General features: G+C 48.0%; 4 protein-coding genes across 4 annotated transcripts; 2 read left to right on the top strand and 2 right to left on the bottom strand.

Moving 5' to 3' along the window:
- Positions 1-2,181: 2,181 nt before the first annotated feature.
- Positions 2,182-2,780, top strand: BDV27DRAFT_157517 (DUF1091 domain-containing protein; the record flags this gene model as incomplete). The annotated part of the gene is made up of 2 exons (XM_032072522.1): positions 2,182-2,333; positions 2,387-2,780. 2 exons carry the CDS (start codon positions 2,182-2,184, stop codon positions 2,778-2,780), a joined length of 546 nt encoding a protein of 181 aa, XP_031927836.1.
- A 1,389-nt stretch (positions 2,781-4,169) lies between these two features.
- On the bottom strand, positions 4,170-5,727 carry BDV27DRAFT_157516 (cytochrome P450; the record flags this gene model as incomplete). The annotated part of the gene is made up of 2 exons (XM_032072521.1): positions 4,170-4,192; positions 4,251-5,727. 2 exons carry the CDS (start codon positions 5,725-5,727, stop codon positions 4,170-4,172), a joined length of 1,500 nt encoding a protein of 499 aa, XP_031927835.1.
- Positions 5,728-6,232: 505 nt separating this feature from the next.
- BDV27DRAFT_172116 (uncharacterized protein) lies at positions 6,233-7,476 on the bottom strand (the record flags this gene model as incomplete). Its single annotated transcript, XM_032075768.1, has 4 exons — positions 6,233-6,628; positions 6,727-7,054; positions 7,105-7,266; positions 7,324-7,476. 4 exons carry the CDS (start codon positions 7,474-7,476, stop codon positions 6,327-6,329), a joined length of 945 nt encoding a protein of 314 aa, XP_031927834.1. The 3' UTR covers positions 6,233-6,326.
- A 414-nt stretch (positions 7,477-7,890) lies between these two features.
- Positions 7,891-24,235, top strand: BDV27DRAFT_157514 (uncharacterized protein; the record flags this gene model as incomplete). The annotated part of the gene is made up of 6 exons (XM_032072520.1): positions 7,891-8,417; positions 8,470-17,822; positions 17,916-20,267; positions 20,328-21,419; positions 21,470-22,472; positions 22,537-24,235. 6 exons carry the CDS (start codon positions 7,891-7,893, stop codon positions 24,233-24,235), a joined length of 16,026 nt encoding a protein of 5,341 aa, XP_031927833.1.
- Between the last annotated feature and the right edge of the window lie 343 nt (positions 24,236-24,578).

Genomic DNA, 24,578 nt, shown 5'->3' with positions numbered 1-24,578 from the left:
CCCGCGCCCCGCTCTTTTTGCTGTTTTATACTAAAGATACTGGATCATCTCTTATAACACACGATTAATATTAGATATATTATCAATTTGTAATACATCTGCATATGTATATCTACACAACAAGAATATCGAAGACTGCCTATGCTAACTAATAATCACGACGGACTTTAACGGAGCCCGTTTGGTCTCATATTTATCACGACGTGTTGGCAGTGCGATAGCTCAGAGATATAAGATCAGGGAATTCCTTAAAGTGGGCCAGTTTATGATGAGCTAAGGTTCAAATCGCCCACAATAAACCCAAACATTCATGCTATTATTTTGGGACTCGATGATACGGCTTCTAGAGAGGCGTCAATAGAAGTATTTCGGCGAGCCAATCACGAAGGAATGCCTCCCGAAGTAATTTACAATGATGACTGGCTGGATGGGTGCGATTACAGCGATGAATCAGGGGGAGCTTCGGAGAGTGACAATGGCAGGGAAGAAGGATAAATCTCCAACCGCAATGGTTCCGATTGATAACTTCAACCAGCGGGACGAGTCATCTGCAATAGAAACCCGAATAGGTCCATGGATGAACAATATTACTTAAGGCAATCTAAGACTAGGATACGACCGGACTTTGACGGTTGACTCTCTACAGGAAATGAACTACCCACCAGTCTGACTTCCGTACCTGGATGATCTGTGCATTTATTGATATTCTGTAGTATACCCCCTAACGGCCTCCAGGAACCTGACAACGCTTCCATGTCACCAAGCCCCCAGAGGATTTACCAGCTTTAATCTTGTGCTTATTGTTGGCGTGTTTACATTTTGTGTTATTGCGAAAGCCAGTACCGCCATGGATGGGACTATAGCGAGCCCTTACTCCTGTTCGACCCCATGATTTTGCGAGACGGAGCGGATTGGAGGAGCTGCGTGTGATATGCGCGTACAAACTATTGTACATGCTCTACCAGGTTCCAATCGATGAAAGACGGGCGATAGATATCACACAGCTCTCAAATCTCGTATTTTGTAATGGATAGGGGACTCTTGGTCCTCAATGCTCCATTTAAATACGTTTCATATGAAGTTCTGCGCTCGGGTGGAGTTATTCCAACTGCTTTTGCATGAGCTAGCTCCATTTAGCCTGGAGCTTCTTGATTCTTTCTGTGGCTTTCTGTGAAGCGCGCGCGCTTGAGTGAAGTGATGGAGAAGTACCTTCTCCCGTAATCGCCCATCACTGAAATTGATATACGCTGAAAATATCTCATAGGATAGTTATACTAACTGCCGCTATGCTTAGGTCTCTTGGTGCACCTTTTCCTTTATCTACTCATGGTATTTACACAAGAGAATTCCATCTGGCTCTTCGAGACAGAGCTGAAAGTAGGGATAGCCAATAATGTGCTGTCGATCGTGCTACACTGTGCCATCTCCTGCATTTACAAGGAGCTACTAGTAGCTGTATGCATATAATCTGATCTATGACTATGCCCAATACGTATGTTTACTATTTCTGTTGTGTTGGTTGTAAGTCACCCAAGGGCGCAATAATAAGATTATAATGTAAGCAAATACTACAATACCATGATATGTTGAATAATTAGTCTGAATATCAATTCATGGGGTTTATATTCACTCCATGTCCCAGTAACTGGGCTATGGAAGGCGCACGGATTGAGGTGGCAAGCTTTCGACCCCTCGGAGGCACTTTGAGCTCCCGGAAATCCAGATCCGTCCCCGGGTGTGATCAAAATTGGCGATCATACCCTTATACGTAAAATGAGAAATCGATAGTCCAGAATTATACATAAATACTTTGCATTGACCCTCTCCCACCATTACTTTAACTGACAAAATCATTGGTGGCTAAGATAACTTTATACTTGAAAGCGGAGTCTTCGTAGATCTTTCAGCTCTGATATCATGGCGGCTCTTGTCTAGAGGTTAGTTAGAGATGATAGGTCTCCTAGTCTCTTACAAGTAAGATACTTGGCTAGACTTATTTGATTCTGTAGCACTATGTCGGACTTTCTCCTTATCCATAGATCCTCGTCTGAGAGTGTATATATACCTCACTCCCTCGTCTTCAGTTCTAGATGCTGCCTCAATCCCTTACCCTCTAAAGAAAAAGACTGTCGGTTTTTCCAACATATTTCATCAACCTTCGGTCTTTGCATCATCAAGAATATGTTCTTCACTACAGCTTCGCTTCTGTGGCTTTCACACCTTTTCACGCATCTTGCTTGGGGACAGGCTCGTCAATTTGACATGCAATTGGAGGATCTGAGAATCTTTGGACATTCGGATTATTTTGATAACGCATATGGTGAACTAGAAATGTGAGTTTGCAACAAATCGGATATACATGAATCTTGAGCTAATGATTATACAGGAACGACGACGATCAGCTTGTTGCCAATGTCCGCTTTGAGATACGTCAAAATCTCGATGATCTATGCAATGTGCGTTTCAAAGCCTATAGACTTAGAAATGGTGAATATCTAGAGTTTTATGAGCGTCAGGCTGTGAGTCTTTGTGATTTTGTGGAACAAAACCAAATTATCCTCACGGACCTTGCTCAATATGGCAACCTTCCTTCTCATTGCCCTTATACGCCTAAGGATATCCAGATAAATGGGTATCGCCTGGACCCAAAAGTCTTTCCAGACGACCTTTCGAGCATGGACGTGAAAGCAGATACTGTCATATCTTGCAAATCTGATAATGGAGAAAATGTGGAAGCATTGAAGATATTTGCCAAGATCAGAATTGTCGACATTGCGTAATATCTATCGACTTAGTATTAAGTTCTGATACAACCCGGCCTTTCTTAACTATCTTTCTATATTCGTGTATTCTGTATTCATAATAATAGTTGGTTCAACCCGTCCCTCAATTGTGTCTTTTCATTGTGGATTCTTTAAATAGTACGAATGGTTAGCTTTAGACGTATTACCTCTAGGGTTGGATATAGTAATATACATAACAGATCCTTTCCAGCACTTTATTTCCTAAATTAGGTGTCATTTACGATAATAGCTATACAATAATGGGTCAATAAGGTCTTCAATTGAAGATTGATGGAGGACACTAGTAATACAAATGGATATATGAATTTGAAATTCAGATCATGGTATCCATTGATGTGTGGATTAGACCGGCCGTGAAGGCCCCAAGACATCGAGGTTTCAAAACAAGAGTGATGCAATCTGGATCTGGCCTACGCAACGCTTCCATAAATCTAACAACAGAGTAATAGCTATCAGTAGTTTAATAATTATTATTTACTATTAATAGTATAAGATTGTAATATTCCGAGTATCTAAAATACTAAGCTATAGATCCTCATTCCAAACTGGGTGTATTAATAAGTATACATGAATATATACATTTATCGACTCAATTCTATCATTTACACAATCACCATGAGTATTGAAGATGAATTGTTTGTCCTATCCATAGATTACCCAATTATAAATCTCGAATAGTAATGCAAGATTGAAACTCGAGTACAGCAAATTACCCGTCACTTACAGAATGCCCAATGCCCACCATCAATGCTCCAAAGTCCAGGCCCAGGAAGCCATCCAGAATTGGGAACAAGTATGGAGTGTGATCATTGTATTGTGCCAGCTAGGATCCATCACGCTATCCCCCAATTCCCGATATTACATATGATTCATATACCCTGGGGTCAGACTGGGTTTACTGCGCGTAAGTTTGATAGCATGTCACTACATCGGTGTACCAAGCATCCACGTGCGAAGAACTCGCTGGCCTGGTGTATTTAGGCAAGCAAGCCTGTACCCCTTCACAGGATGCTGTAGAAGGAATTGTGCTAGCAGATTGACGAGAGCCATCATCAGCGCCGAAAACACGGCGAGCGGAACGGGGTGATGCGAACCCATGGTTGAAGCGGACGCAATGTGCAGTGCATTTATTGCCAAGTGTGGCAGCGTGCCGCAGGTTTTACTCTACAGTTCCAGTGAAATCACAGCTAGAATGACAGCACAGAGCTAAGTTGGTGTCCTCTACCAAATTGGCACAGCGGTGTTGTTTGTTCTTCATATGCCAGACAAATGAACATGGACTACATCCTTGGGAGTAACTTGATCAGTGGTAAGAGATGAGAAAAGTCTCTAAGCTATATTCTATCCTTGAAAATCAATCGACAATTATAGGGCTCGAGAGAAGCGTTCTGCTTTCGGGTCAGTAATTATATCAATACATTTTACTGCAAGTCTGCGGGTTGAAACTTGCCTTCTTGATCGAATAATAATAATCTGGGGCATTGGTGATTTCGAAATGACGGACGATTTCATAGAGAGTCACTCGGAGTTGTAACAATGCAAACTCAGACCCAATACAACTACGAGTCCAAGCGTTGAATGGAATATAACTCCCTCGAACCTGTTGCTGGCTAATGGCTCGTTGGATGGCATGGACATCATCCCCCCATCGCTCCGGTTGGTACTCGTGGGCGGTAGGTCCCCAGGTATTCGGATCGGTATGGACGCCATATGCCGTCCATCCCACCCATGTACCTTCAGGAATGGTTATGCCATTTCCTAGGTAAACTGGTTCCAAGGTTTTGCGATTGATTAACTGGCTGACTGGGGGGTAGAGGCGCAAGGTTTCGGAGAGTACAGCGGTGAGATAGGACAAGTTCTTGAGGTCATCCTCGTCGGACGAAGAAGGGCTGTGTGCTGCAATTTCCCGGTATAACTTTTCTTGTATTTGAGGGTTTTGAGAAAGCTCCCACAGGGTTGCTATAAATGCAAACTTGACGTTTTCGTGGCCAGCGAAGAACAACATTTTAAGGTTCGAGCGATAATGGAAGTCCGACATGAGCCCATTATCGCGGGCTCGCTTCAACCGATAGATTAGCTTTTCGGATCGACCCGGCAGTGTTTCGGTGTATTTGAGTTTCTCGGTTACGTCGATCAGTGCCTCCTCAAGCTCTCGGATCATGGAAAAACAATAGGGTCTTGTTGGTCGTAGAGGCCAGCCAATCCTTTCAAACACCGGGAAAAGGTGGATGAGATGCCCCCCCAGGTTCCAGAGGATGGCCAAAAGAGCATCTTGAGCCCGAACAGTGCCGCCATTTAAGGCGCCAAAATCAACGTCAAAAAAGCTTTCCCCAAACACGTCAATCGCCCACCGTTCAATTATATCATTGATAATAACCCCGCGACCGGATGGCGCCTGCTGTTGCTCTCGTTTAAATGTCGCTATAAGCTTAGACGAAGCGATCTTGAGAGAGGAGATACTATGAGTGCGCTGAATACCCGGCTTCATGATCCCGGTGAACTGTTTCCAAATCTCTCCATGTGAGTCAATGATGTTCTCGCCAAAAAGACCCGCTAATGTACTATGAGGAACTTTCCCATAGAAGCCACCTTTGGCCACAACGCGTTCATTGCGTAGAATACGGACCACATACTCTGGTTTAGTCACTAGAACCACCCATTGACCTGAGTTCCAGATATTGACGGCGCCGTGGGTTTCTAGCACGGGTCGAAGACGAGTGTTATGGAAACCAATTTCAGACACGCGGCGATAGGCATCATAAACCGAGATGTGAAAAGGAACGGAGGGAATGCCAGGGCAGCGCTTCGTAAAAACGTGTAGGATTTTGGTCGTGACAACAGCAACGATAAAGGTCAACAAAAGACCGACAACTGATTTATAGTCAAATTTGGTCACAGTCAATGCCCAAGTGGGATATTCCATTGTTGGAGGGTAAAATTGGAACATCGAGATGATAAGTGAGTCTGCTTTTCGAATGGTAATAGCAAAGGGTTTATTTCTGTTTGTTTCCAAATTGTCATACTTCATACTGTATTACTCTGTAATGTGGCTGGCGCCATGTATGTAAGGGAATATGATATGGTGGAATGTCCAATTTGACAGACCCACAACAACTTGAATTCCGTTCGCAATAACAGGGCCGGAGTAAGGACTACTACTGTTACTCTTGATACACCACACACCCTGGAACATATTTCATATTGGTTTACCGCTCGCTGAACCCGGTTTGAACCAGAGGCTGGCTGAACTTAGTACTACTAGTAGTAGTATGGAATGTGATGAGCTTCTGCATAACTACGGCCAATCCTCACCATCGTTACCCTCTCAACCTCTACTACTTACTACTACTAGTAGTACTTACCTCCTATTGTACCTAAGGTATGGTATTTGGTATGTAACAACACGGAATATTGTTCGATGACACTGTTTCTCTTTTCCTGACAGACTCCATCCAATACACGGACCTTACACAATACATACAATGAGAGGATCGATGATCACCCAACATAATTAATCTATCGTCAGTATGTTCCCGCAATCCGCATGTGTTGAAATTCATTGGCCGTCAGATATTTCTCATCTGAAATTCCTTCCAGTAATGGTTGGAGGATGGCAGCACGGTCAGGCTTCGCAAAGTACGCGATGGAGAAGCGCTCCGGCACCATCCCGTCGAATTGCTCTTCGCTGGGAAGATGGACTCGATGGCGCGCACTATGCAACCCAGTCCACTTCTGCAGGCAATCCCCCACATTTAAAATACACTCGTATGGCCCCCCACTCTCGATGTCCGCGAACTGCCCACTGTGCGGTGGAACCTCCATTTCTGTCACCTGCATTAGCACAACTTTATCACGAAACCCGACCATTGAGCGAACTGAATTGGAGAAAAAGGCAAGGCAAAAGAAAAAAAATGGAACTTACGTAATCCTCCAACTGCATCTTGGAATAACAGGGTGATTGTCCCAAAGTCGGTGTGCGCAGCGATGCGTGTCGAATGCGCAAAATCCCCTCGGGAGACTGCAGGATAGTGCGTGATGCGCAGCTCATTGGTCTGCTCTGCGTGAAGCTGTCCAAGTGTTTGCTCAGGTAGACCTAGCCCGATCGACAGAGCCTTGAGGATGGTTAATTCGGTGCGATAGCCGGCTTCGAAGAATGAAATGAAGGTGGGTTGGAAGGCATCGTCCACTCCCGCAGGGGGCCAGATGTTCTTGTAGAGTGGATCACATTCGGATCCAATGTCGTAGGATTCCTAGCGAGGGGTTAGAATAAAATATTCCCTTCGAGGTGAGACACAATCACCTTCATGTCTCGGAGGTAAGGTGATTCGGTTGTGCTGCCATAGCCGGAGACAGCTCCAATGTTCTCCAGCCCGACCGGACTGAAGCCTCGATGGGGATGCGCCGTGGGGGGGTGAGGTGATTTCAACTTTTGTTCCAAGGGTAATTGGAAGAAGTGGCGTGCCTATTATCAAGTAAGGAAATACTGTACGCATCGGTGGATTGGAGAGCGGAAACAAACTGCTGCAAATGCCAGGTCAATCTGAGCAAACGGAATGCCATGATTAATCAGTTTCACAAATCCATATTCCTTCAATGTCGAGACGAATTGACGACAGAATTTCTCTCGCTGAGAGAGATCATGGAAACGAGAGAAATCCAAAGAGGGAAACATGGAGGAGGTGTTATGTGGACGATTGAGTGATTGATTGCTTGCTGGATGGTTGACTGAGAGTCCGGACTTGTTGTCATATATACCGGACCGGGGATAGGCTATAGTTCCGTGCCAAATGCCATGCTTGGTTATTAATAAAATATGCAGGTGGTGAAGATTGCCATTCTAAACCTGTTATAGGTTGCTTCTGCATGCGTCAATCAATGTAAGTGATTTTTTTTTTTTTTTTTTTTCATTTTTTGGTGGCTGATGGTATGTGAAACTGACACGTAATTTTCGGCCTCGATGGGTCTTGTCAGGAACTCTTCACCTTGGGAATCTAGGGTTTCTTTTTCTTCTGCAGTAGTTAATCGCACGGGAATCCTTCACCAATTCCCTCTATCACCTGCAGCTAACAATCCCATTTCGCCCATGATGTCCCATACCCTGGGTCTGGATCAAATTTGGAGCTGGAATGCTGAAGTCCCGGAGACTGTCCCGGGCTGCGTGCATGATCTGATTGCAACTATTGCCGTCCATCATCCGGATGCCTTGGCTGTATGCGCCTGGGATGGCGATTTAACGTATTCTCAACTTACTGCGCTTTCTCGCCGGGTGGCCCAACGCCTGATTGCCTTGCAGATTCCCCGCCAGTCCAGCATTCCCTTGCTATTTTCCAAGACGCGATGGACCTGCGTGGCCATGTTGGCCATCATCCAGGCAGGTTGTGCTGCCGTTGCGCTGGATGCCACACAGCCAGATTCGAGGTTGCGATCGATTGTGCAACAAACAAAACCGAAAGTGATCATCTCGTCACCAGTGCATACCACCCGAGCATCTGGACTGGCGGACGCTGTCATCCTGCAGCTGGATGATGCCATTTTTGACAACGAGACTGGGGAGCTAACTGACGGACTTCCGGTCGCTTGCCCATCTGATATAGTTTATATCTCCTTTACATCGTATGTAATTTCCAAATTATGCGCCAGAAAGAAGAAACACTAACCCGGACAGAGGAACAACCGGTCAACCCAAGGGTGCATGCATCAGCCATGCGAACGTGCGTAGTGCCGTCCATCACCAAGGCAAGAAGTTGGGTTTTGATTCAAGATCGCGGGTTTTTGACTTTGCCCCCTATTCATTCGACGTCGCATGGAGTAACTTCCTGCACACCCTCTGCGCGGGAGGATGCATTTGCATTGCGAACGAGAAAGATATGCTGAATGATCTGTCCGCCGCCATTACTTCATTTAGGGCCACATTAATTAATGTGACGCCTACTGTTTTACGGACCATAAATCCCATTCCACCTACGCTCGAAACGGTGTTGTTGAGTGGAGAGATGCCGTACCGAGACAACATCACTCGCTGGGCTGACAAAGTAAAATTGCTAAATACCTATGGCCCAACAGAATGTACATTTAAATGTGCCTTTTCTCTGCTTGGTTCACATCTCGAAGGTCGCCCAGATATCGGCAGGGGAGTTGGTCACTGCACATGGATTGTCGATGTCAATGACAGCAACAAATTGGCCGCCCCAGGGGCGACAGGAGAGCTGTTCCTAGAAGGGCCTTTAGTGGGTCAGGGGTATCTATCTGACCCTAAAAAGAGTGCTGATGCATTTATCAATGACCCTCCATGGCTCCTGGCAGGTCATAACAATGTTCCTGGTCGACCTGGCAGACTTTACAGAACAGGGGATTTGGTCAAATATAAACCAGACGGACGGCTAATGTTCATGGGTCGCAAAGATGCCGCACAACTTAAAATTCGAGGTCAAAGAGTGGAAATTGGTGATGTTGAGCATCACGTCCGCGCCTGTCTAGACGAAGATCTCTCCGTGATTGCAGACGTGGTTATGCCGCGTGGGTCCGACACGTTATCATTAGCTTTGTTTGTTCAGGCTCAATCAGATAATAGAGAACAGGTCAAGCGCCAGGTGGACAGCCTGGAAGGAAAATTACGTGAGATTTTACCTTCCTTTATGATACCTACAGTGTACCTCCCGGTCAATGTCATCCCAGTGGCCCCAACTGGCAAGGCTGACAGACGACGACTACGGGAAATGGGCAATGCTTTGGACTGGAAGCAAATTGTCGAGCTCCAATCAACCATAGTATCCCCTGTTGAGTATCGCGAGCCGACAACTGATGCGGAAAGCCAGCTGCGACACATCTGGGCCCAGGTTTTAGAGCTGGACGTCAATCGAATCAGCACAGGTGATAGCTTTCTGCGCCTGGGTGGAGACTCGATTACCGCCATGTATCTGGTTGCACAAGCGCGGAAGGAAGGCCTTTCTTTAACAGTTGCAGACGTGTTCACATTTCCAATTCTAAACGAATTAGCAACCAAAGTCGAAAATGTTGTGCAGGCCGAGGTTGTGGTCCCGTTCTCCCTGCTGACCGGGAAGAGAAGCAAGAAAGGCTTGTGTGAAACGGCTGCCACGCTGTGTGGAGTAGGGGCAGGCGAGATTGAGGATATTTATCCATGTACTGCACTACAGCAAGGGATGTTAGCCATCAGTGCGAGAGATGTTAGCGCCGACTATACATCACGCACCGGTTTTGACCTGCCAGAAGCCACTGATATGAGGCAGCTGGAGAGGGCCTGGAAAAACACCGTTGAAGCAACACCTATTCTGCGCACTAGGATTGTCGAGCTACCGGGAGAAGGTCTCGTTCAGGTTGTCGTGAAGACCCCAGTGACATTACTTCGGTATGAGTATATCCGCGACATTATGACCACCAGCTCTCAGACTTCATATTTAGGGAGACCACTGTGTCGGGCTGGGCTAATTGTAAATGAAACCCCCCGTCTATCTTTGGAAATACATCACTCGATCTACGATGGATGGACCACAATGCTCATTTTGGATACGCTTGAAATGGCATATCGGGCGACTAAAGCTTTCTCAGCGCCCCTTTCGTTCCAACCATTTGTCAAGCATGTAATGGCCATGGACACCGCAAAGGCCAGGAAGTTTTGGCGCGATCAGCTCATTGGGACCGATGCAACTGTCTTTCCGCCTTCTAAATATTCTTCAAGGAAAAAGCTCGATTTCAACCATGTTATTAGTGGGGTGCAGTGGCCCCGTACCGGCACTACTCCATCTTCGGTGGTGCGGTCTGCACTCGCGATACTGCTAGCATCGCTCACAAACACAGACGATGTAAAGTACGGAGCTACCGTCAGTGGCCGACAGGCCCCTGTGCCGGATATCGAACGCATCGCAGGGCCAACCATTGCCACAGTACCTGTGCGGGTGAAGTTAAACTGGGATCATCAGACGGTCGAAGATCTGCTGCAGCAAGTTCAAAGACAGATGGTAGAAACGACGGAATATGAGCAGTTCGGCTTACAGCATATTCAGCGGATCGATGAGGACATTGGGGCAGCCGCCCACTTTGAGCTGCTATTGGTCGTCCAGCCAGCGCACCATGGAAAGAGTCAGAAACCTGGTGGTCTTTTCTCCCGGGCACATACTGTGTCGATACCAGATATTTCAGAAGCGCACAGCCAAGGGCATCCCGTACTAGTGGTTAAGGATGGTCAGAGTGACAGTATGGGGATCTACAATTCTTATGCGATGATGATTATATGTCAGCTGGAAGAATCTGGTGCAGAGCTCAAGATCAACTTCGATCCCGGGGCTATTGAAGAAGACGACGTGCAGCGGCTGGCCCGGCAGTTTGAGCATCTACTGCGACAAATGTGCTCAGAGAAGGTTGGCCAATCTAAACTAAGAGATCTCAGCCCCTTGACCAGCGAGGATCTTGGTGATATCTGGGAATGGAACCGAGATCTGCCACCTGCCGCTACTGAATGTGTAACGTCCCTAATTGCGCAGCGAGCCGATACCCAACCGGGGGAAATCGCCATATGCGCATGGGATAGCGAGCTCACATACCGACAGCTGCAGGAAAAGTCGATTGCTCTTGCGTGCCGAATGCGAGAGCATGGGGTTACCCCCGGATCTATCGTCGTGCTGAGCTTCGAAAAGTCCTCCTGGTTGGTTATCACCATGATCGCTGTTCTTCAACTTGGATGCATTGCGTTGCCTGTTTCTGCGCCGACTCCAGGTCAACGAGCCAGCCAGATTGTCGATGCTTTGCAGCCAACACTTGTCATAACATCGACCGCATCCCACTTATGTTCCTTTACCGGCATGGCGCCTGTTGCTACCAATGACGAGCTGATGAAAATTCATGTTGAAGATAATCCAGGTCTGCCGTTACCACAGGTCCATTCCTCTGATCCTGCACTTCTACTCTTTACATCTGGTTCTACTGGAACGCCAAAGCCTATCCAATGGAGCCATGGGACGCTATCAAGTAACATTGCGGCGGCGCAGAAATGCTTTGGAATTGATTCTAACAGCAGAGTTTTCCAATTTGCAGGATACGATTTTGATGTCAGCACAGTAGAAACGCTTTCGGTCCTCGCCGCAGGTGGTTGTGTTTGCATCGCATCTGAATCTGAACGAACAAATCGACTGGCTGAAAGTGTCATTCACTACAATGCGAACTGGATTTGTTTGACACCATCCGTTGCAGAATCGATTGCGCCCAAGGACGTACCGCCATTAAAGACGATTACCTTTGCTGGTGAGAAGCTGCAACAGAGAACGGCTTCTCAATGGTCTGAGTATGTGGACGCCGTATACAATTGGTATGGGCCAGCTGAGGCGTGCGTCGCCACTTCATATAAATTTGATCCCAACAAGTGGCAGTCAGGAATCATTGGAAGAAGTCAGGCAGCCTGTACCTGGCTAGTCGATCCCAAAAATCCTAACATTCTTGCTCCGGTCGGGGCAATCGCAGAGCTATGCATCGAGGGTCCGATCGTCGCCAGCTATACAGGGAGCTGCGGTGCTGCCCTGAATGAAAAGCAATTCATTTCTCCTTCCTGGTTGCAACAGGGCCATTGGAAGGTATCGGGCAGACATGGAACACTATATCGAACGGGGGACCTCGTCAAATATACCTCTGATGGCTCCCTTCTGTTCCTGGGTCGAACCCAGGATTCACAGCGCAAGCTTCGAGGACAACGTATTGACCTTGAGGACATTGAGCGTTTAGTTCAGGGGTTTCTCAATGGACGCAATAATGTCAAAACTGTCGCAGAGATCTTTACTCCATCACTAAGCGACAAGGACAGCCTGGCTCTCTTCTTTAGCTCCCGCGACATGGCAAGCAAACCCACGTTGCCGGTCGACGAACTTGAAGCGTATCTAGTCACAGTGCTGCCGTCTTATATGATTCCGAAGCTGTACATCCCCATTGCCACAATCCCCATCGGCAAGACGGGAAAGACTGATCGCCGACGTCTGTGTCAAATCGGTAGCTCGTTCACTATAGAACAGCTGGCGGCAATGCAGCCATCCCGGAAGAAGGCAAGGGAGCCCTCCAGCGAGAATGAGAAGAGACTTCAACGACTGTGGGCAGAGGTTCTTGGTGTAGCCGTCGACTCGATCTACGCAACAGACAATTTTCTCCGTCTGGGAGGTGACTCTATCATGGCGATGCGCCTCGTTGCCCTGGCCCGCAACAATGGATCTGTGCTTACCGTTTCAGACATTTTTGAGGCCCCCGTGTTGGAGAGTATGTCGGAACGACTTGGAAAAGGAAGTAGCTGTACCGAAGAGGTTCCTCCATTTTCTCTTTTGAACTCATGGTTTGGCAAAGAGGATAGCCGCAGGTATGCTGCTCACCGCTGTGGGATACAGGAGGAACAGGTCCTCGACATCTATCCCTGTACCCCTCTTCAAGAAGGCCTTCTGGCATTAGGCGCAAAAAATCATGGCCAATATATATCACGGAGTGTGCTTGAAATTCAAGCCACTGTTGACCCAGACCGACTACGACAAGCGTGGCTATCCACCGTGCAGAAGCTACCCATCCTTAGAACTTGTATAATTGACCTCCCTGGTCAAGGGCTGGTTCAGGTCTTACTTGAAAACGCCCAGTGGCGTTTTGGCACTGACATAGAAACGTATGTGCGAGACGATGAACAAGAGCTAATGGGGATGGGGATGCAACTTTGTCGTGCTGCCATTGTGGAAGGCAGTTTTATTCTCACTATTCACCATTGTACCTACGACGGTGCTACCCTGAAGATGATTCTGGATGAACTTGAACATCAGTATCTTGGTCAATGTGGCGCAGAACTTACGCCATTTCGCAACTTTATCAAATATTTGCAAAAGACAGACCCCAAAGACAGCACAGACTTCTGGAAAGCTCAGCTTTCTAACATTGAGCTTCAACAGTTTCCGGCCATTCCCTCCTCAACCTACATTCCACAGGCCAACGAGGAGATGAACCACTCAATTTCAGTCGACTGGCCGCGTGCCGGAATGACGCCATCAACCATCCTCCGTTCAGCGTGGGCTATCCTCGAAGCGCAGTATGTGGCCTCCAACAATGTGGTATTTGGAGTCACAACAAGTGGGCGACAAGCGAATATGGCTGGTATCGAACGCTGCAGTGGTCCAACAATTGCGACAGTACCCATTGCAATCTCTATCGATTGGGACCAGACAATCCAGACATTCTTGGGCCTAATACAACAGCAAAGCATCAGTATGATACCTCATGAGCAGTACGGACTGCAAAATATTCAGCGAACGGTAGAAACTATTGACTCTGCGTTATTCCAGACTTTGCTAGTGATTCAGCCAGTAGCTGAAGGAAAGAGCCTACAGGATGACAGTCTGCTATTTAAAGCACGACGTTTCTCATCGAATCTTGACACTCGGGGAACTGATCCATTTAATGTGTATCCGTTAATGTTGATTTGCGAGCTTACCGGGTCGGGGGTGAAATTGCACATCAGCTTTGACAATCATATTCTCGATCAGAGGCAGATTTATCGCATCGCCTGTCAATTCGAGACGGTCCTTCGACAGCTATGCACCGCAGACCCAGACGCCACAAAACTTGAAGATGTTCAAACCGCATCTAATTTCGATATCGCTGGATTTTGGGAAAATTGTTCCAAAGATCTGGGAGAGCCGCAGGCATCAGTATTAGAAAAGATTTCTTTCGTTGCAAGCAAACAACCTGATTCGATCGCAATCGATGCCTGGGATGGTCAGCTATCCTACAAACAATTTGACGAGTTGTCGACAGACTTCGCCCACAGGTTGCTTGGGCTGGGTATCTCCCAAGGGTCAACAGTCGCTCTAAGCATGGAAAAGTCTAAGTGGGTTCCGATTATGCAGCTCGCTATCCTGAAGTCTGGCGCTGTCTGTTTGCTACAATCTGTCGCCGTGCCAGAACATCGTGTGGGCACCGTCTTCAAAAATCTCGACGTAGTCATTGCCGTGGCGTCACCATCGCGGGTTGACTTTGTAAAACAGTTTTCGAAATGCTTCACTATCGAGGAGGTACAGGAGACACCTATCTCATATAACCCACTACCTTCTCCGAGAATGACTGACCCTGCCATTGTCTTGGTATCTTCTGGCAGTACTGGAGAACCCAAGCAGATTCTTTGGGATCATCGAACGCTGAGTGCAAACATTCAGGGCGCTGGTGAGGTATTCGCCATGAGCTCGTTGTCTCGTTTGTTCCAGTTTGCGTCGTACGATTTCGATGTTGCGACGGTGGAAACGCTGTCCACTCTGGCTTACGGGGGCTGTCTTTGTATTCCTTCTGAATCTGAACGGCTCAGTGACATGGCCAGGGCGATCAATCGGTTTGAAGCCAATGTGCTCCACTGCACCCCGTCAACTGGAAGACTCCTTAGCCCTGAAGCAGTACCCACTTTGTCGACGCTCATCCAAGCTGGAGAGAAGTTGACCGAAGAAGACGTGAAAAGGTGGAGCGGCAAGTGCCGTGTTATCAATTGGTATGGACCGGCTGAATGCAGTTTAGCTGCAGTTTCCCCTGCCACTCTGCCCTCATGGTACACGGGCGTAATTGCGAGCCCTTCTGAAGGAGTTGAATCTCAATATCTCCCTCGTCGCTGGCTGGTTGACCCGCACAATTATCATCGTCTAGTACCATTTGGTGCTACTGGAGAGATCACTCTCGAGGGACCAGCATGTGCAGTGGCTTATATTGGGAACCCAAGATTGACCGAGATGGCGTTTTGCGAGAACCCAAGGTTTCTCTCCCTTAGCCAGAATGGAAACGAAAGAAAGCGAACGAGTCGGATCTACCGAACGGGCGATTTAGCTCGATACGACAGCAACGGCAACCTGATATTCATCGGACGCAAAGATTCACAGCTCAAGATACGAGGCCAGTTAGTTGCCCCGGAAGAGGTTGAATATCATATTCGACAATGTGTGGACGTAGCGGAGTTACCAGTCGTCGTGGATGGCATAATCGAGAGGAATACTAGCCACCTCACATTGGTGGCCTTCATTGTGGCAGAAGACGTAGCTTCCATCACAAATGGTCTGAATGAAAAACTCCAAAAGTCACTCCCTCGTTATGCAATTCCATCTTACTACATTCCCGTCCGGGGTATTCCGACTGGACCAACCGGTAAGGTCGATCGCAAGACACTGCGGGAGATTGGTTCTGCGTTCACAACGCAGTTGCAATTTAATGTTCAACAGAGAAAGCCCACGACTCCAGCAGAGGTCAAATTACAGAACTTGTGGGCGGTTGCTTTGGGGATTGAAATGGGCAAGATTTCTGCGAACGATAGCTTCCTCCGGCTTGGTAACTCGATTGAAGCAATGCGTTTTGTCGGGCTCGCCCGTGATCAAGGAATACTCTTGACGGTGGCCCAGGTCTTTGAGAGGCCCATACTAGCCGATATGGCTACTATTATTCAGAGCACGACGAATGCCAAGGATGGGCAGGTTGACCCCTTTACTCTGTTGGACAAATCTGTGGATATTCAACTGGCCCGACAACAAGCCGCTACACTGTGTGGTATCTCTGAACAGAGCATCGAAGACATATTTCCATGCACACCACTGCAAGAAGGCCTCCTGTCATTGACAACAAAGCGTGATGGGAACTATACTGGTCGAAACATACTGGAACTTCGTTCTTCTGTCGACCCTGGCCGGTTTAAAGCCTCATGGGAGCAGACAGTTGCGAGGATTCCAATTCTGCGAACGCGAATTATTGATCTTCCCGGTCAAGGGTTGGTGCAGGTAGTAATGGAAGAAACCAACGTGTGGACCGAGGCGGAAGGGGCTGAGGACTATATCGAAAAGGAAAAGCAGATGCCGATTAGATTAGGATCACCTTTGATGCGATGCAGTTTATTCACGACATCTCCAGGGCGAAACGATCGTTTCTCTTTCGCGCTTACTATGCACCACTCAATATACGATGGTGTGAGCACAGGTTTAGTCCTGGAAACCCTGGAATCGCTCTACCATGATACAAACCCTTGTGAAATAAGCACACTCCAGCCATTTGTACAATATATCAACCGGCAGGATAAGAAGGCCGAATCCGACTTTTGGGCCTCGCAGTTTGCCGGTCTCGAAGCATCACAGTTTCCCGCGCTGCCACATGCAGCCTACGAGCCTCATCCGGATTCGAATTTGGAACACTCTATTCGTGTCATCCGTTGGAGAACAGATGACATTACTCCGTCAACGACAATACGTCTAGCATTTGCCTTGCTCTGCTCTCGCTATTCTGATTCATCCGACGTTTTGTTTGGGACTGTCGTCAACGGCCGCAGTGCACCAGTTCAAGCCATTGATAGATTGGCCGCTCCCACCATTGCCACTCTCCCAATTCGCGTGAAGTTGAATGGCCATGAAAGTATCCGAGCAATGCTGATTGGCTTACAAAGTCAAGCAACAGACATGATTCCTTATGAGCAGAGCGGGCTGTCGAGGATTCAAAAGATCAATGATGAAGCACGGCAGGCCTGTCGATTTCAGTCCTTTCTTATGATTCAGCCACCTGAGACAAAGATGGACGAGGGTGGTTTATTCTCACCCCAACAGTCATCCCCGGAAAGTGAGAGAGATCGTTACCGTGGGTTCAGCTCATATGCCTTCTCAGTGGGCTGCACACTGTTAGAAAATGGAATCCAACTACAATTTACATTCGACTCAAAGGTGATTGACCATGCGACAGTTGGTACAATGGCGCACCATTTTGAGCATCTCTTGCGGAAAGTAGCATCCCATGAGGTCGATCAGGTTGCTGCCAACGATCTCGAAATGATCACAAGACAAGACTTGAGCCAGATCTGGCAATGGAACTCGCAGACATACGAGAGTATCAACATGTGTATCCATGATCTTATTACAGAGAGGGCAGAGTTCCAGCCGACAGCCACTGCTATCTCAGCCTGGGATGGAGAATTGACATATCAAGCGCTGGACGACTTATCGACCCAACTCGCCCATGAGCTAGTAGATCTGGGTGTTAGTCGAGGTATGATTATTCCGTTATACTTTGAAAAATGTCTATTCTCTTTCCTTGCCTTTTTAAGCGTCATTAAGGCTGGGGGTGCTGGGCTATTTCTAGATCCCGCTCTTCCGGAATCACGGGTCCAAACAATCGTGCAACAAGTGAAGCCCATCCTAATGCTGGCGTCACCCGCGAATGAATCACTTGGTTCCTCTATGGTGGAGCATGTTATCGTAGTGAACCATGATTCAATGCGCTTGGTATCTGAGAGATGTGAAAAAACCACACCACTACCATCCGTACATCCATCGGACCTGCTTTATGCCGTGTTCACAAGTGGAAGCACTGGAACTCCCAAGGGTGTTCTCATTCAACATCGCCACTTCTGCAGTGCCATTTTCCATCAGCAACCGGTGTTCAGGCTTAGCCCCTCGACCCGAATGTACGACTTTTCTGCACCCTCGTTTGATGTGACCTATGGAGCCGTGCTACCTACCCTCGTAGCAGGAGGCACAGTGTGCATACCTAGTGACGAAGAGAGAAAAAGCAATTTGACTGAGAGTTTGCGCCGCTTCGGAGCGACAGATACACTCTTAACCCCATCTATAGCTCGCTGGCTTGACCCCAGTTGCATCCCAACGCTGCGAAATATATATCTCGGCGGTGAAGCCTCCACGCATGATGATCTCGCGCTGTGGACTCCCCATGTTACCACTGTCAATTGCTATGGCCCGGCGGAATGTTCCGTTGGCACACTCTACTGGAAGGCTCCCAGTCCCATCCCATCCCAGATTCCAATCGGCAAAGGATACGGTGTATCAACATGGGTTGTCGACCCACAATCGAGCGAGCGCCTGTCGCCCCTTGGAACTGTCGGGGAGCTATACCTTGAAGGTCCCCTGGTTGGACAGGGCTATTTCATGGATGAGGAAAAGACCGCCTCTGCATTCATTGAAAGCCCATCTTGGCTGCACAGGGGCGATCCCAGCGGTCGGGTTCCTGGCAGAGATGGGCGACTATATAAGACCGGGGACCTAGTCAAGTACGATCCGGTTGATGGGACATTAGTTTTCATGGGAAGGAAAAATACCCAGGTCAAGCTCCGGGGGCAACGGATAGAGCTGGGGGAAATCGAGCATCATCTCCGACAAGTCCTCGCTGATATGTCCATCGAGGCCTCTGTTACTGCGGAAGTGGTGACCCCAGAAGTGACCGGACGGGCTGCTCTTGTAGCCTTTATCGAGTCAGACCCGGCAAGAATTTCCAAGATGTCGGACAATCTGGAGAATAGAATGGCAGCACGAGTGCCCACCTATATGGTTCCAGTCACATTTGTCCCGATCAATCCAATGCCCTTAGCTCCCAGTGGCAAGACAGATCGCAGGTGTCTGCGAGAGATTGGATCACAATTCACATTGGAGCAGCTTGGTGGAGGACGGCGAGCAAACAGCAGGTCTCTATCTACAGAACAGGAATGTTTGCTACAGAAATGGTGGACATCAGTGATCGGAGTTCCAGCTGAGCAAATTTCTATCGATAGTAGTTTTCTTCGACTTGGTGGCGACTCTATTTCTGCAATGCGTTTAGCCTCCTTAGCTCGCAGTCAAGGTATTTCTTTGACTGTACAAAAGATTTTGAATCAGCCCCGGCTATGCGACATGGTACAGGCAATGGTTCCGTTGGACCCAAATCGAGATGATGCTGGCCAGGTCGGGGTCACCCCATTCTCCCTTTTGAAGCATCCAGAGGACAAAGAAGTCACCCTCGATTATATCTCTCAGCAATGCAATATCAGCAAGTTGGAGATCCAGGATGTCTTTCCTTGTACTGGAGTGCAAAAGTCCCTGTTGTCTATGACGGCAAAGAGTAACACTTCGTACATCGCCCGGTTTCCCCTTCGATTGACAGAGAACGTCGACATACCTCGCCTTAAGAGAGCATGGGAAGAAGTAAGTCAAACTAAAGCTCCTATCCTCCGTTACCGCATTGTGGATACGCCTACAGAAGGCCTGGTGCAGGTTGAGGTAAACGAGTCTCTGGAATGGGGGACGGGTGATAAGGTGTCAACATACATCCAGCAAGACCAACGACCCATGGGCCTCTCAACCCCTCTTACTCGCCTAGCCATCGTCGGAAATTCCGCGGGAAATGACCTCTACTGTCTTCTTACCCAGCATCATGCGATCTACGACGGTTACTCGTTGAACCTTCTGACCCAGGAGGTATCGAGAGTCTATGCTGGACTGGTAAACCACACACCCGTTGCACCCTTCCAGTCCTTTATTAGGCACATCATGGACATCGACCAGGAGAAGGCCCGAGAGTATTGGCAGAATCAATTTGCAAACTCCGAAGCAGTTCCCTTTCCACCCCTACCATATGATGACTACCATCCCAAAGCCGACAGCACTGTCAGGCGTGAGTTTGTAGGCTTCCACTGGCCTAAACGGGATGCAACGGCTTCAACCAGTGAGTGATTTCGGACCATGGGATTCTTGACGCTTTTTGTGATTGCTAATGCTACTTTAGTTATACGGGCGGCATGGTCGATCCTAACTGCTCGCTATACAGATACTGACGATGTGGTTTTCGGCACCCTGGTCACTGGGCGGCAGGGCCATCTGCAGGGCCTTGATCGAATGATTGCCCCTCTCATCAACGCTGTCCCAGTGCGAGTGAAGTTTGACCCGGAGCAAGACGTGGAAAGTTTTCTCAACGCCATTCAGCAGCAGTCCATTGATATGATTGCTTACGAACAGATGGAATTGCTAGATATCCGACGCATCAATACGGATACAGAACGGGGCAGTCGATTTAATACCCTTCTTGTGGTACAGCCTGCCCAGCAACACGCTGACAATAATCTAATCGACAGCCCCTTTGATCAGAGCAAAATAGGCTCTGCTAATCAGGAGTTGGATGACTACAATCCGAATGCAGTCATGATTCTGTGTCAGCTGACCGAAGACAATGGCCTGAGTATGGAGATCAGCTTTGATTCCAAAGTCGTGGACGTGGCACAGATGGAACGGATCGCATCACAGTTTGAACATGTCCTGCATCAACTAGCCATCTTAAGCACTAAAACTGTCGCGTCAATTAATGTTGTCAGTCCACAGGATATTACGCAACTGTGGCAGTGGAATGCGGCGGTTCCTCAGGCGAGGCAAAGGTGTGTTCATGAACTTATTGGCGACACTGTCAAACGGCAGCCAGAATCCCCCGCTATATGCTCTTGGGACGGTCAGCTGTCATATACGGAGCTAGATATGCTTTCAACGTCTTTAGCATCTCAGCTTGTCGCTCTTGGGGCCAAAGCAGGGGCGATTATTCCACTCTGCTTTGAAAAGTCCATGTGGCACTCGGTGGCAGCTTTAGGGGTAATGAAAGCTGGCGCTGCATGTGTCGCGATTGACTCAACACAGCCTGAATCGCGACTCCGATCAATTATACAACAAGTGCATCCGAAGTTCATTCTCACATCCTCCAAGAATTATGACCTCGCTAGTAGTCTCTCTGATGCAAAGGTGGTGATTGTCGACCGCTATCACCTCCTTGTCTCTCCCGTTGTCCATAGCGAAGCTCCATTGCCACAGGCTCATCCATCAGATACAATATACGGTATGTCTCGTATACACCTTTCAAATAGCTAGACTGACACATTCGGACAGTTGTTTTTACCAGTGGCTCAACCGGTACACCGAAGGGTGTTGTCACTACCCATCAAAATTTTGCATCTGCAGCAACACATCAGCAAGGAATTTTGCATATCCAGTCCTCTTCACGGGTATTTGATTTTGTCTCATACAACTTTGACGTTTCATGGTCCAACCATCTGCAGACCCTGGTCTGCGGGGGCTGTCTATGCATTCCGTCCGAATCAGAACGAAGGAACGATATCCCCGGCGCTTTCAATCGCATGAAGTGTGATTATGTGTACTTTACCCCTTCTGTTGCTCGCTCTCTGGATCCGTCATCAATGCCAGGAATTAAATGCCTCGCCATGGGAGGAGAGCCCATCCAAAAGTCCGACGTGGTGCGTTGGCCTCAAGCAGAGGCTATAATTGGCATTTACGGACCGGCTGAATGTGCCCAAGCTCTGTCGTTTATTCGTCTCGATAATAATTGCCATAATAACCATGTTGGACTGCCATTTGGTGCAAATATGTGGCTGGTCGAGCCAGGATGTCCGGATCGCCTCGCCGCTATCGGGGCAATTGGTGAACTCCTTATTGAGGGCCCAACAGTCAGCCAAGGGTATTTCGCAGACTCAGACAAGACCACAGCAGCATATATCAAAGATCCCTCTTGGCTCCTGCAAGGCACGTCTGCGCACCCAGGACGATCGGGGAGGCTATACAAGACTGGTGATCTTCTGCGCTACAACTCCGATGGGTCGTTCGACTTTATCGGTCGGAAAGATGGAATGATCAAGTTGCGAGGTCAACGAATCGAGTTAGCAGAAGTTGAATACCACGCTCGCGTTTGTCTAGCAGATGCAAGCCTCTATGATGGTGTTGCAGCCGAGATTATCAGACCACAGAATGGCAATCCTCTATTAGCTGTCTTCATTAGCCTCGCTGATAGCATTAGAGAATCAGGGAAGAATCCATCCACCTTTACCGAGCTCATGGAAGCCCTGGAGCAGAGACTTGTCGATTGTTTACCTCAATAGTAAGTGCTTCCACTTGCTCTGATGTTTTCTAATTCGAAGATGCGGTGCTAAGTGTAATTATAGTATGATACCCGGCGCTTATATTCCAGTCGACCAAATCCCAATGACGACAACAAACAAAACCGATCGTCGAGCCCTTCGCGAGCTGGGTAATGCGCAAACTTTGGAGAGGCTAGCTGAACTCCAATCTCATGGCCAAAAACATCGTGAACCATCCACTGAGATGGAGAAGAGACTGCAAGTCCTCTGGTCCTCTGTGCTCGGTGTGGAACCTGCCAGTATCAGCGCTGACAGCAACTTCCTGCGTATCGGTGGTGAATCTATCGCTGCTATGCGACTCGTTACAGCTGCACGGCTACAGAGCCTTTCACTCACCGTGGCACAAATATTCAGAGCCCCTCGTCTATCCCAGATGGCCTTGTTGGTTACGCAGACGACGGAGGAAGATGAAGCGTCTGAGCCCCAGCCGGCATTCTCGTTTCTGAAAACGGATGATCATAAGACATTCCTCCAAGATTATGTCGAGCCCTTCTTGTATGACCATGCAGGTATTGTCAAAGATGTCATTCCTTGTACCGACTTTCAAAAACGAGCAGTCATAGACGCGCTGCAGGACCCCCCTGGGAGACTGCCGATTTGGATCTTCGGGCTCCCCCACAACGTTGACTTTGCCCGACTGGAATGGGCGTGTACAGCACTTGTCCATCATTTCGATATACTTTGTGCAGTATTTGTTCAAGCGGATGGTCGGTTCTGGCAAGTTCTTCTGGATGGATTCAAGCCCATCTATGATACCTTCGATGCTGATGACGATGTGGAGTCTTTCACTCGTAAACTCTGTGAAGAAGATCTCAAGAGGCCGCGCCAGTTAGGACGGTCCTTCATTCGCTTTATGGCTATCCGACACCAAGCTGGAAAGCATCGCCTGGTCTTCCGAATTGCACACGCCCAATTCGATGGATATACCTGGGGCATGATGATCCAAACTTTGGCAGCCCTATACTATCAACAGTCACTGCCAACACAGCCTACGTTTCGCCAATTCATAGCGTTCAACGAGCACAAGAAAGCACAAAGTCTCCCATACTGGTCATCAAGACTCCGGGACTACTGCCATCCCAGCTGGAGTCCAGCAAGTGGTATTGATGCGGTATACAACACTTCTGATCGAATGACAGTAACAACATCCTTCTCAATGCCCAACATCCAGCGCCACGAAGGAATCTCCAGTGCAACCTTCTTCCACGCAGCCTGTGCCATTGCCCTCTCTCAAATGTTCGGACAGGAAGATGTTGTCTTTGGTCGTCTAGTAACGGGGCGCTCCATGCTCCCTGGTAGTCTACAAAACGTCGTCGGTCCTACCATGACTGAAGTGCCGATCATTGCATCCATCGGTCTCAACGACACAATCGTGACTGTCGCACTGCGGTTGCAAGCCCAGTTCATTGATGACTCCGCCCATGAGTCTCCAGGAATGGAGGAAATTATTCGAAATTGCACCGACTGGCCGGAGCAGGTGGTCGACTTTGGTTGGCGAACGGCATTCCAGCAGGAAGATGAAATGGAATTCAAGTTTTTAGACTCCGAAAGCACGATTACTGTCCACGAACATGATCTGCTTCCTCGAGGGCGTCCAGAGATTTATGCCACTCCACGGAACGGAAGGTTACATTTAGAATTTGAAGGAAACCGACGGCTTCTCAGCGAGGATACTGTACGAGAGGTGTTTGCTCGGATCCAAAGTGTTTTGGGTGAAGTGTAGTTAGCTGATCGTTCTATTGAACAATCCGTACATGTCTTAATTCAAATGTCTATCTCCATTTCCTATTCCAGTAGATCATTAAAAAAAAAAATTAGTTATGGGACACTCTGAAATTGCATGAACACAGTGAAATGCACAGCGCCCCTTCCATCAGTTTTAGCTAGATTCTAGCTCCTAGTTGATAGCATTTATGACAGTCCCTAGCAACATTCCCACTTTGTCCGAATACAACTATTAAAGGGTTAGATACTTATTTACTTACTTGCCGACCTTCTTATTCTGCTAAGATTGAGTAATGAAATGAAAATACCTTCGCAACCTCTATAGATGTACATTGAAAGCA

This window comes from Aspergillus caelatus, assembly GCF_009193585.1.
Source record: "Aspergillus caelatus strain CBS 763.97 unplaced genomic scaffold BDV27scaffold_82, whole genome shotgun sequence".
In the NCBI taxonomy this organism is placed as follows: domain Eukaryota; kingdom Fungi; phylum Ascomycota; class Eurotiomycetes; order Eurotiales; family Aspergillaceae; genus Aspergillus; species Aspergillus caelatus.
Note: the sequence above shows the minus strand (reverse complement) of the source record. Positions and strands in the feature narration are given on the sequence as shown.